The sequence below is a fragment of the Biomphalaria glabrata genome, chromosome 6 (assembly GCF_947242115.1).
Source record: "Biomphalaria glabrata chromosome 6, xgBioGlab47.1, whole genome shotgun sequence".
In the NCBI taxonomy this organism is placed as follows: Eukaryota; Metazoa; Mollusca; class Gastropoda; family Planorbidae; genus Biomphalaria; species Biomphalaria glabrata.
In genome coordinates this window covers 1678616-1692794 of record NC_074716.1, presented here as the reverse complement: position 1 = coordinate 1692794, position 14179 = coordinate 1678616, and the positions used below count along the sequence as shown (strand labels likewise).

Below are 14179 nucleotides of genomic sequence, written 5' to 3'. Positions count from 1 at the left end.
TTTACCTTTTCCATTTTTTCAAATACATCTGGGCTGGCAATGACAACAGGCGCTTCCTCTATAATCTTTTGATGTCTTCTCTGTATAGAACAGTCACGTCCAAACAGTGAAATAGCATTGCCATATTTGTCTGCCAAGAGTTGGACCTCCAGATGGCGAGCTGCAGATGCTAACTTCATGATGAAAATAGGAGATCCTGGTACTTCTTGCTGGACCTAAACATTGAGGATAAATTCCAAAACAGGTTAAACTACAATCTCTTCCACATTATATTACTAACTCTATAAAAAGTTCAGAGCTAGTAAAAAACAACAACTTGTTTCTTTGCCACCAGAAGTGAGATATTTTTAAGGACCAAAACTATTTGAATTTTATAATTTGAAACAATAATAAATAATTATAGCTTTTATATAGCGCTACTTTCATGCTTATAGCATGCTCAGAACGCTATGTTCCAATCTCATTTGCAAACCAGTTTGGGGGTGGGGGGGGGGGGGGGGGGATTTGGGAGAAGGTGCCTTTAGGCACACAGTAAACATAACTCTGTTGATTCGGGTGTCGAACCTCGAACCCCTTTCATAGGTAGCCAAGACAAGCGTACTTAGCCTCTCGATCAAGCTTCCCACTGATAGTTATATAGAGAATAGAGGAGTGAAAAAGTGAAGCCCCCCCCTTTCAGACTTTGCAATCTATGGAGGAAGATGATGTAAAGCTCACTTGTTTCTATGGCCAGCGGTTAACAACCAACCACCTTTACTTCTACAAAATATATGGCGCCTCTTAGGGTTGAGTAGAATAAGAGGCGTCCAAAAAATCTTAATGTCCAAGATCCCAATCTTCACAGATATTCAAACTTGGCTTCCTTGGTTTGGAAGCCAAACACTTAACCCATAGACAATGGAGTGCTTTCAAGAATTTAGGCACATAACATATATGAGAAGAGAAATGGGTCATCAGAAGTTCCTAAGAGAAATAAAAGAAAATGTAAACAAAAGAGAATAAAGAAATGGTGTTCAAAATGCTAATCTGTTCCAAAAAGGACAATCAAGAAACAACAGCAAGAAAGGGCAACGATCATTGAAATGAAATTTAGTAATAACATATATAATTATTACTTTTGTATCCTTTCAAGTAACATCTGTATTGCAGTACCTGTCTGAATAAGTTTGGAAATTCCTCTGCATTTTCTGCCTTGCGAATACCTTTCCCACCCCCGCCTTCTGAGGCTTTGATCATGACTGGGTAGCCAATTTTCTTAGCAGCTTCTAAACCGTCCTCCACATGGGCAGTACAACCCTTCCTATACAGTTCTGAAGGTACCAAGAGTGACTTGCCTTTGAAATCATTGGGTGCAAGTTTTAAGCCTGTAGTGAAAAAATAATAATAAAATAACAGAATTGTATTTCAAACCCCAATCAACTGAATAATAGAAACATGCTTAAAAGAAGAGAGAAAAAAAGCAATACCTGAACCACTCCAGGGTAGTGTTGGAACCCCAGCAGTCTGGGCAACTATGGATGACGCAATTTTATCACCTAACGACCACATAGCATTTTCTGGAGGACCTGTAGAAAAAACATTCTAAAATAGCTAAAGGTCTTAATTAAGTTAGAAACACTAACAAAAGAAAGTTTATTTTGTAAATTTATGAATTTACCAACCCAAGACTTAGGGCTAAATCTTCTAGACCATATATCAATATTACCAATGAATTCAATTCCATTTTTGTGTAGGAGTTCTGGTAGTTTTGGATTCTCTGAAGCATGTCCCCAGCCTGCCCACACGGCTTGAACAGGAATTCTTTTAGCAATGTCTAATATTAGCTCTACATTGGCATAGTTGTTGTTGTTGGTGCCTCCAGGAACTGGGACATACTGGTCTGCCATACGAATGTATTCTAAAGAAAATAAAAATAACTTGTTATGTTTAAAAAAAAATAATTTATGTTTAAAAAAAAATAACTTGTTATGTTTAAAAAAAAAATATTTATGTTTAAAAAAAAATAACTTGTTATGTTTAAAAAAAATAACTTATGTTTAAAAAAAATAACTTGTTATGTTTAAAAAAAATTAATTGTTATGTTTAAAAAAAAACAAACTTGTTATGTTTAAAAAAAAATAACTTGTTATGTTTAAAAAACAATAACTTGTTATGTTTAAAAAAAATAATATGTTTAAAAAAAAATAACTTGTTATGTTTAAAAAAAATAACTTGTTATGTTTAAAAAAAATAACTTGTTATGTTTAAAAAAACAACAACTTATGTTTAAAAAAAATAACTTGTTATGTTTAAAAAAAAATAACTTGCTATGTTTAAGATAACCAATACAAATTCCCAAAGGAAACTAAATTAAATGTTTAAATATTTTGGTTTATGCTTACAATTCATCTTGCAACTATATCCCCAACAGTTTTGATTGAAACAATAACATCAAACTTTTTAACTGCTTCAAATGCAGTTTTAGAAACAGTGGCCAAATCAATTTTGTTTTTCTAGTATTCTGTTTACAGCAAAGAGCTGCTTCTATTGCTGATAATACTATTTTGAATTCATTATCAAATACATAATTATTAAAGTGTTTAAACCTGCATTAGCCTTCAGGTCCTCAGGTGTAACCATCACAACAAACTTAATAGCTCTTTCATTTCTAAACATCTCATAAGCCCATCTTCTGACTGATCTCATGCATTTCACAGCAGCTATGCCATTGTTAGCTATTAAAACCTGCAGATGAGCAAGGAGGTTAAAATAAACAGATATTTGTGTTACAAGTTTCTATTGTAAAAAAAAAAACACAACATAAAAGTTTCTGACTAAAAGCAATAATGGAACAGTCTGTGCTAACGAAAACATAGAGTTGTGTGAGCACTATTGCAGCCAGCAAGAAGAACACATAGTAGTGATAGAGGTATGTATATATAACCTTATTAATGACCACATTCCCACCAAAACTCTTGACAAACTCCTCAGGTGTGGCTACACAGAAATCTTTCACGTATGACCTCCTTTTAGCAGCCGAATCCAAGGAGATTCCAGACATGGTGTGCCTAGGGAAATACAAGTAGACATATTCTAAAAAAAAAAGGCTGAGTTTATCATTTTCAAGAAAAGCAACCAGATTTTTACCCCATAAGACACACTCCTTATAAGGGATTATAATTATGGCAATGCTCTTACTCCCTTGTGTCAAGTAGCAGGGTCACTTTGAAAGTTTTGCAGTGTCTTATAAGGAGAAAAAAATGGCTTGTCTATTACTGTTTAGATTGTTCATGTGTGTGACAAATTGAATAATCTTATATCTGATTGGAAGATTGGAATCTTGTTTTTCTTATTTCTTAACAGTATACACTTTCTCCTTTATCCCAATAAAATGCATGTTCATGTAAACTATGTATCAATACTGTGAAATTTTCCTTTAATTTGGTCCCATTTTCTCCATAGGCCTAGAAATAAATACAACAAAAGAGAAACTATTCAATTGTGCAACATCAATAAAGTGATCATGGGGAACCATAACAACACCAAATAGGTCTTGCCAAAATTGAGTTTGTGTTAAGTAAATGAATTCTATCCAAACATTTTATAAACTTTATTAGTTTTCATTCATATAAATAAAAAAATTATTGGTAGATAATGTTGCACTTGTTTCCTTTGGTTAATTTTGACTTATACACTTTCGTTCATGATTAAAAAAAACCCATCAAATTACTGATTTAACTATAGTAATTCAATTTTCTAAAATTATCCTAATGACAAAACTTTTTAAAAACATTATAAAATTTAATTTAAATCTTAACACATTTATTCAATGACACAATAATCCACTTAAAATTATTTGACCTACTGATATAATAAAAATAATATATATCCTCTGTTTGGGACCCTCAACTTTAGAAAACATTAAGAAACTGGAACAGACACAAAATAGAGCAGTGAGATTCATAACAAACGAATATTCACATTTGACTAGAGAAACAGCATTAAAAAATCATTACATTTAGAAACCCTTCAGGATAGAAGACTTAAAAGTAAAGTAGCAATTATACATAAAACACTGAACCATAATCTTCAAATACAAACAAAAAAAAATCTAACAAAATGCTCAAAGATAAAGACACATTTCTTGTTCCATATAATAATGCTAGGGCAAATTTATTCAAATGCTCCTTCTTTCCTAGTGCTATTAGAGAATGGAATGGGTTGCCTGAGTCAGACAGAAAAACCAATGACTTGGCAGAATTTAAGTCATTGATTAACATGTATGACTAGATTGACCTAGTGACATGTGTAGGTGGTAATCATCTTCTTTTGTGAAGTAACAACTGTATTTTATAAGATAAGATAAGAAGATAATAAGCACAAATAACTTAAGTGAGGTCATAGATCAAACTATTGAGGAAACCTTCTGTCTAGATAATTATTGCTACATAAGCAATAAACAAACATTAGGAGAAAAAAAATATGTATGATGTAGAAAAGACAATAGAAAAGCGAGAGGGTTTATATCTATTTAATTTTACTATTGTTCTGTATACTTTTTAATATTGAAACTTGAAAATCTGAGTGTGTTTACAATGCACTAATCAGGAAAAAGGTTATAAGATTAGGGTCAAGTTGACAGTGTAGCGGACATGATGATAATTGCAGTCTTGTCTGTCTTGATGATGTAAACAAAGCAATAAGACAGATGCAAGACATAGAACTTTATAATTTGTTGAATGGAAAGATAAATATTCAATAAACATAAATGTAGAATCTATCCATTCCCTTAGAATTACATTCATTCATACAAAATACATTCATACAAATTAAAATTAAGAGATCTGCCAAAGAGTTATAGATACAATGGGCCACACTCAACATTATACAAATAAAAAATACAAATATGTTGCATGAATATGCTACAAGATCTTACAGCCTTTCTAAAGCAACCTGTGTGGAAGACAGAGAGTTGGATGAATGACTACATGGAGTGAAAAAGTCATAGATCTAGTGGGTGCTCCCCCCTCCTCCTAAATTGTGAGACAGAAGAAGAAAGTTAGGCATAACTTTATATAAAATATCGACTGCAGAACTTTCACCTTTTTACTTCTATCTACTTTTGTAGCAGTGAAAACGATTTTGTTTTAAAATAATGTTAACAAATGGAACCAATGACAACTGCATTAATTAAGAATATAATAAATTAAGATGGAGTTTCTTTGACATTGCATACAATTCAACTTTGTGAAAGTTTGTGTATGTGTGTAAATCTGATAAGTATGGAAGTAACTGTGTGTTTTGTGTGTACACATTTGGAATATAAATAAATGCTATATTTTGAAATTGTTCATTTTAGCTATTATAATTCTTGCATAATGTTTCTTATTTATATTTTAAGATATCTAAAGTGTTTCCTGAAAAAATAATAACATTTAAATAAAAAAAATATTGGCTTTAATTTATATAATTAATATTTTAAGATATCTAAAGTATTTCTAGCAAAATGACTGACAAATATTTTTGCCGTGCTATTTTGTTTCCCTAAAATCCTAAATCTAGAAATGTCCATATGATATTATTATTATTATATCTGATATAAATATAATAGAATATTTCTAGTTAGATAATGATCTAGACGTATTTATTTCTAGTTAGATAATGATCTAGACGTATTTATTTCTAGTTAGATAATGATCTAGACGTATTTATTTCTAGTTAGATAATGATCTAGACGTATTTATTTCTAGTTAGATATATAGATCTAGAGCTGAAGTCACTTTTAGCTGAAAAAAATCCAAGCAGTGCAAAGAGTTTAAATTGAAAGTTATTAAAAGACCGTGATCCGATATCACTGAGTCATGTCACAACATTGAACAAAAGTTACAATTATTAACATTTAAATCTAGCAGGTCATTCATTCGTTATTGAATTCTTCTACTTCTACTCATCAAAAAGACTTTACGATTGATCTAGTTTTACCTGTGTCCCAAGAAGGGCTGGTGTTCTTTCTTATCCGCTGATTCATTTTTATTATCTTGATTACTATTCGACATTTTTAGTTAAATAAACAAAGTCTTAAAGTACTCTAAGAAATCCTTCACAAACACTGAAACAGGTAATCAGGCAGCCATAATTATCCCTCTCAACATACACAAACAAACCATTGACTACAATTGTGTTTTCTAAATGCAGAAGAGTTCTTCGATCATACCACCAAAAAAAAATGTCAAGGAAGACTTAGGCTACAGATCTAGATCATAATTTGATAGATCTAGCCTAGATCTAGAATACTATATTCTAGATCTAGACCCAGGTTGAGATCGTGTACATCGAGATCAATAAACCATCTTAAAATTAAAAATAAGACCACTCCCTAATACAATAATGGGTCAAGATCTTCATCTAATGTCTTAATGAATGAGTGATTTAAGCTAGATCTACTCTAGATCTATAGATCAGGAATCTAGGTCATCTCGTACAAAAAGCTAATGATGGCATATTTTTATTTATTTAATATGCTTATTGTTTACATCAACCAACTAAAAATATATTTCGTTGACTCTTTGTGCCTTAAAAACAAAACGAATGATGGTAGATTTATACAATAAAGGGAGAAGTGGGTTTTCAACTATGTGTGTACAGTACTGTCAGAACTAATGACCCATCATTATCAAAGTCTAGGCTCTAGGCACAGTACGCATGGTTAGCTTCAAGTTGTAGACACGCTTCTTTCAATACTTGCTTCGGAGTATTTCTCTTAGTAAATAATTCATTTTAATTTCTTTGCAATGAATTACAAGCAGTAAGTCAATAATGATTATCAATACGAACACAAGCTTTGACCCTGAATGTGTTGAACTTGAGATAATTGCAGTCTATGAAAACTAATCTATGAACTAGTAGCAAGGCCTCTAGTGGTATTGATAAAGCATTGCTGAGTGGACAAAACAGGATACTTAATATCAGTTTGTAAACTATTCAATCAGTATAGCGTAGTTTGCTTATCAAATAGTCTAGGAACAAAAACTAAATCCTTCTACCCATCTCCCCTTCTGGACACAGTGGCTATGGTACGGTAGACAATGCTTATTATTATGTCCTCCCCCCCCCCCCCCCAATCGGTGGATCGTATCAGACGCCACCACAATATTGATGATTGACAATGCAACTACATGAAGTGTGTGTATGTATATTTGTAACAGGGGAGAGAGATGACTACTCTGAACGTGGGGGGGGGGGGAGAAATTATAAGAGTGTAGCAGAAAGAAGAGCGGTGATTGTGACACAGTTGGGTAACTGGACATAATGCGACAAACATGACAAGATTTGTGTTCGATACGCTGAAATCTTGGCGTGTCACGTGACTAATGGATGTGAACTATTCAACTCTGACCTTACAACCTGTTGTATGGTTGAAGATTATAGAAGTGTGATCCACGCGACTTAAGTAAGACCAGGAAAAAGTAGTAGGCCTACTGGGTATGTTATTGAAACAAAATGGGGGGGGGGGGGAAGGAATGGTTTAAAAAAAATAATAAAAAGAAAGAGATTGTGTCTACATTGTTAAATCATATGTATTCGTGTGATGACGTGGTACACATGTTTTTGCTCTCTGAGCTGCTAAAAGAGCATAAAGCACGAGAAGTAAATGAGGAGGCAACTCTGATTCAGTTTCACCCAAAAAAAAAAAAAAAAAAGAACTCATAAAGGTCATGACTAGTGCACTCGAAAAGTGTAGCGTACAGGATAGACATGACTAGAAACATACGAGTGCATGTCAGAATTTTCCGCCTTTTTTTCTTTCACTAATGTTAGATCTAGAGAGAATGAAATGGGTTTGAAAGAGATAGTCAGATAGGTCTAATACTAGATCTAATATCAAATTAATGTGCATTGATAAAGACGAAACTGTCAAAATGTGGAAGACTTGCTTCACTGTTATCTTATCTTAGATAATAATTCAGACGTTACTTCAAAAAAAAAAAAAAAAGATGATTTCGTCCAATGCGTCATGCATTTAGTCATACATATTATCCAATGACCTAAATTCTGCCAAGTCACTGGTTTTTCTGGCTAGCTCAGGCAACCCATTCCATGCTCTAATAGCGCTAGGGAAGAAGGGGCAATTGTACTAATTTGTCTTAGCACGAGGAATGTGCCTTTAAGCAGACATGGAAACACAGGACTGTTTGTTGGGCAACATAAGCAGACATGGAAACACAGGACTGTGGGTTGGACAACATAAGCAGACATGGAAACACAGGACTGTTTGTTGGACAACATAAGCAGACATGGAAACACAGGACTGTGGATTGGGCAACATAAGCAGACATGGAAACACAGGACTGTGTATTGGGCAACATAAGCAGACATGGAAACACAGGACTGTTTGTTGGGCAACATAAGCAGATATGGAAACACAGGACTGTTTGTTGGACAACATAAGCAGACATGGAAACACAGGACTGTTTGTTGGGTAACATAAGCAGACATGGAAACACAGGACTGTGTGTTGGGCAACATAAGCAGACATGGAAACACAGGACTGTGGATTGGGCAACATAAGTAGACATGGAAACACAGGACTGTGGGTTGGGCAACATAAGCAGACATGGAAACACAGGACTGTTTGTTGGGCAACATAAGCAGACATGGAAACACAGGACTGTGGGTTGGGCAACATAAGCAGGCATGGAAACACAGGACTGTTTGTTGGGCAACATAAGCAGACATGGAAACACAGGACTGTGGGTTGGGCAACATAAACAGACATGGAAACACAGGACTGTGGGGTTGGGCAACATAAACAGACATGGAAACACAGGACTGTGGGTTGGGCAACACTGAAAAGTTTCCATCGCACACAAAAACAGTTTCAAGTAAAAATAAAACACATGCTCTCTACACGAGTGTCATTGAATAAATGCACAGAACATGTGTGATGGTACAGGGATCTTAAATGATAGCACTCGATTTTCTATAGAGAGCATGTTCCATGTGCTTGTAGTGGAATTGATTTGTTTGTTTTCTGTGTCCTGCTGTGTGTCCAGTTTACTCAAGCAATCAGTCATGTTAGAACTGAGTGTGTTTGTTTTCACTGTTGATATGAAGCTTGTTGAACAAAGCCAAGCTCAAACCATGGAGATTATGAGCTGCTAATTATATTCACTTTGTCTATTAGTTAGACCGATAGTAGAATAACCAAGGAAAGCAGAGAGTCTTTAATAAATAATAAAGACTTAGAAAAATCAGAGTAACACTATTAGACAATTCACTCAATGACACAGCTGTTCTGTTACAAGATTACAACTCATACATACATTTCATTACACACAGAAATGCTCAATATCGAAAGAACAACATTTTTACATGCATACAATAACCATACTTTGTTTTGAAAAAAAAACTCAAAAGTCACCCCCACCCCTAGGACCAATTATGAATTTGTAACACTTAACTTGTTTAACTATATTTTTCTTTTAAAATTAAAAGGTCTTCAAAATGTCATTTTCAACTATTCATTAGACTGCTATAAAGAAACCTAAATTAAAGTTATAAATTATAAAGCTGTCTCTCTGTGTTTGATGTAGTCATCTTTCTGCTTTTGTAAGTTACTCTTTAATGATTAACAAAATTTAGATTTTTATCTACTATCTATTTGTATCTGTTCTGTCCATCTGTCTGTTACATTCAGAGCTCAAATACTAAAAAGTAATATTGAAAATCCAATTTAACCATTATTGAGAAAAAGAGCCAAAATCAAATATATGCAAGCTGTTTCTTTAAACTTATATATACCATTTTTAAAACAATAATTCAAAGTCATGTATATATTTATAAAACAATATAGTTATCAGAGATCTACATACACTAGAAAAATAGCAAAACTGGCCTTCAGCAACAGATAAAAATCCAGAGAACTAAAGCTCACAATCTACATTAAAGTTTAGAATTTTCAATAATTATTGTTAAGGAACAGATTGGTGTTAAAATTTTGGTAAATCATCAACCATGAGACGAAAAAAAAAAGTGAAAAAAGCGACAGTGATAATAATTTACTTATTATCACATATTTGACAAGATATTTGGTAAAAGCTTGTGGATATTAATAGACTAATATATTCATATAATACATCTTTTAAAATACATAGAAAAATGATTAATTAAAAAAAATAAAAACTATATCCGGTATCCTTTTTATTATTTTTCTATTTTAGTTAAGGCACAATCTTCTGCCCATCTACAGATGATGAAAAATCTAGAAATGGCTAAATAAACATAAGTGACTAATACTTTTATATTATATGAAAAAAATCCGGATAACACAGTGAGAGTTTCTAAAGAATTTCAAATTGAATGCTCACCTCATGTTTGGAGTATGGGCAGCTGGGTCCAGCAACATCTCAGTCACCTCATATGAAGACTGAGTTGACAATGGGGCTCTTATTGACCTGAGTGGCCCAATCTCTTCTTCTGCTTCTGTGTTCTCTTCATTGCTAGTACTACTCTCTTCCATCAAGTCGAAAAAGACACCCCCTCTCGAGGGAGCTCCTTTAGCGCTTCCTGTGTTTGGAATGGTCACCGTTTCAACCTTTGACTTAGCGTTCCCAGGAAGCAAAGAAGTAGGAGCAGCTTCCTGTGTCTTCAAATCCTTTGACTTTACCGCTCTGTGGCGCTTGTTCTTCTTGGACTCTTTGGGTGGCAACTCTTTGCTTCCGTCTCCTTCCATGTTACCTGCCCAAAGTTTCCCCCACAAGTATCCCCAAATGTTCAGGCCGAAGGTAAACAAAAAGTCACAGCTTGTGTTTCAGATGATGTCACTTGATCTGTGGACAGTAAACAAATACCATCACTCACTAGTCACATCTACCTATTGTAATACACTTAGTGGTATTTTGACATGCGGGTGTTAAGAGCCTCTTAGTGACTCGTCTAGTCAAAACACTACATCGCAGGTTGTTCAAAGTTTTCAAGAATTTCACCATAAACTAAATAATGTAACTGAAGCTAAATTGAACTTAACTGTTGCCAACTAAAAAAACAAGAAAAAAAGAAAAAAAAAGAATTGAACTATAATTATAACAATATCTCAATGAATGACAGATGATCTTCATATCAATCACCTTTATTGCCACTAGTTGGTTGCCCATGTGTTTTAAAATAAGTTTTAAGTCATAGAGTGAAAGCCTAATGCTTCCTCCACATTAAAATTATTTTGTGCTTTGAACAGAAAAGCTTAGAAAATTTGATTCTGCAGTGCCAAAAGGTAACCAAACATGATATATCTTTTAAAAAAGCATAGCTATTCAACAATTTTGTAGTACACCAAATACTTAAAAAAGCTAGCTATGTATAGTTTTTCTGCCATATATGAAAATCTCCAATAAACACACATAAAAATTGAATTTTACCTTTGCCACTATTGATTTAATCACAATACGTCTTCAATTTTACCTAAACAGCACATTACTATTCTTACTGATACATTATATAGATGTTGAAGACAGTGGTAGAGAATACGGTTACATTGCCAAGCAGTAAAGTATCTTCTACTGGCCAGTTCAGACTTAACTCCTCCTAAAATTGTACATACATCACAGCCAGTGTAGCCTAGTTTTTCCAATATAGCTAAACCAAGTTTTACAGTAAATGACATGAATATGTAAATGTAGCCAAGAGTAACAGTGAAACAAAAAATAATGAAGCTTTAGGTTGTAAAAAAATTGGGCACAAATAAGTTCCCTTTCAGACCTATGGGGCAGATGATATAAAGGTCATCTGTTTCTGTGGCCCATGGTTAACAAGGTGTCATGTGGCCAGCACAACGACCAACTGCCTTTACTTTTCGCCAACTCATGTCAGGTACCCATTAGAGCTGGGTGACTCAAAGGTGCTCAAAGATCCTGAAACTAAAAATCCCAATCTTCATCAGGATTTGAACCAGGGACTCCCAGTTGAGAAGCCAAGCTCTTTACCACTCAGCCATGGCGCCTCCTTGGGCACGAGTGCACACTAATATTCTTTTTTTTTTAAAGGGACATCTGCAACTTATAAGAAGACTAAACAATAAAACAACAAGTTTAGATATGTAGGTTTTGTAGATACATGATGTACTATACCAATAAATGTTTCTATAACAATACTAAAGCCACAATAGGCAGACCAAGGCAGAGTCAGATTTTGGGCATAGTGCTATAAACAAGGCAGAGTCAGATCTTAGGCCTAGTGCTCTAAACAAGAGTGACACTTGTAGTAAGTCTATAAGCTGAGTTAATAGAGATAAAGATCACAATGTCAATTAACAAGTCAATAATTATTCCAACCTCTATAGTGTAGACTTGATTGCTGTCAGAGAAATGCAGTAGGTTGATTAAGTATTGTACTGTAAAACATCAACACTGTCAGTGAGAAGGGAACACACATTTTGTCCGGGGGGTGGGGGTGTCTGCATTAGACTACATGAAACTGCGACCAAGTCACAAACTTTTCAAAAGAGCCTTTTTATCTACATAAAAAAAACAGTTCTATGCTCTACACTTTTTGCTAGTATTTTGACACTTGTTGTTGATGATGTCATTTGTATTCTATCATTTCCTCTATGGAAGAAAAAAAAACCAGCTGGGCAGCCTATGTCTTCTCATAAAAAAAGAACTGCATTCATGTAACAGTTATTTTCAGTATTAAATTTATAACTGTTCTGATTAATGTAGAAAAACAACCAAGGCCTAGTTCCTGTTCCTAATGAAATGTTTAGTAGTAAAAAAAATTGTTAGTATTCTATTATGTAAAGGAAGCTCATTACACTAAAAAATAAAAAAAAAATATTTCTGTTGACATTCACAAATGACTGTATTAATATTTTGACATTTTTTATTTAAACTTTGGTCCGAAGCTCATTACACTAAAAAATAAAAAAAATATTTCTGTTGACAATTACAAATGACTGTATTAATATTTTGACATTTTTTATTTAAACTTTGGTCTCAAGGTTGGGACTACCATGTTTCAAAGTAACTCTTCTTTTTCCTGTGAGATTTAAAGATGTTTAATTAAAGCCGCAATGAGTATTTTTTTTTATTCTAATAATTTTGTGCTAAATGTTTTTTTTTAACAGTTTTAATAGCTTCAGTTCAAGTTTTCAGGCCCCTTTTCATGCTAGATATATCAATGATATTAAAACTCTACTAAAAAGATATAGCCAAATGTATATTTGTATTTTTATGGTTCAAGAGAATTTTTAATTGAGAAAATTGCTATTTAGGATTTAGAATTTAGTCTAATTTTTGGCCTCAGAACTGGACACATCTGACCATTCCAGAAGAATGCTGAAATGTTCTTTATAACTGCATTCTCTATCAAGAATAAGACACTGGCATGAAAACACTCTTATAAGAGAAAAACTCTATAGAGTGCTGCCTGATCTGGAAACCACTATAGATGCAGTTCATCTCAGATAAACATTGTGCACCTAGTGCTGCCTATATATATTAGTAGCAAATACACAACAAAGCACACAAATAATTTATATATTACATGTTTATTAAACATTATTTTCCCAGCAAAAATGTGTTCCTATAAATGTTAACAAAATTAATTTTGAAATTTTATTACCTCCCTTTCCCATTAATTATAATTAATTGCTCTTTCCTGTCATTAACATTAGCATTAACCATGCTGAAAAAAAAATATCTGGGAGAAATAGTTCTTTCTGTCCTTATCGGAATCATTGTTTACCATGTTAGAAAAGAAATGATTTATATGAAGGAATTAGATGATTCTAACATTTTTAAAATACATTATTTTCAATATCTTGTACACAAGATGTTTGATGTAGTAGTCAGAGGGAAAAAATTTGTTTGACATTATATTTTAACTATACCTAGGGACACATTATTACATATATATCTATTTTCACTGACAAATATACAATTAAATTTTTTTTCTAGGTTTAACCATTATGAGCCAAAAAATTCAAAATGTAATTCATAAAAACAAAATATAGCATCGACTAGGCTTAAAATGTTCAAAATGGCTGTTTTATTGCCACCTTACTATTCCAAGTAGAAATTTAGATAATAAATTCTAAAGATCTAAGATAAGTTAGTAGATATTTAAATCTAATAATATATAAAAAGTAATAATAAAGTGTGCATATATATATATATATATAATATATATATAGGCCTATAATATAAAT

At 33.0% G+C, this 14179-nt stretch overlaps 1 protein-coding gene across 5 annotated transcripts in view; it reads right to left on the bottom strand.

Moving 5' to 3' along the window:
• Window positions 1–14179, bottom strand: part of LOC106052906 (acetyl-CoA carboxylase-like) — a 46168-nt gene that overhangs the window by 29616 nt on the left and 2373 nt on the right. For 4 of the 5 annotated variants that reach the window (XM_056033265.1, XM_056033267.1, XM_056033266.1 and 1 more), the window contains exons 2-8: window positions 10347–10808; window positions 2924–3047; window positions 2586–2724; window positions 1706–1897; window positions 1467–1565; window positions 1153–1364; window positions 6–215 (exon numbers count right to left, since the gene is read on the bottom strand). In XM_056033265.1, coding sequence (XP_055889240.1) covers window positions 6–215; window positions 1153–1364; window positions 1467–1565; window positions 1706–1897; window positions 2586–2724; window positions 2924–3047; window positions 10347–10711 — 1341 coding nt within the window. In that variant the 5' untranslated portion in view covers window positions 10712–10808. Of the gene's footprint in view, window positions 1–5; window positions 216–1152; window positions 1365–1466; window positions 1566–1705; window positions 1898–2585; window positions 2725–2923; window positions 3048–5961; window positions 6150–10346; window positions 10809–14179 lie in introns of those variants that run through there. The other variant, XM_056033270.1, reaches the window with a different exon arrangement.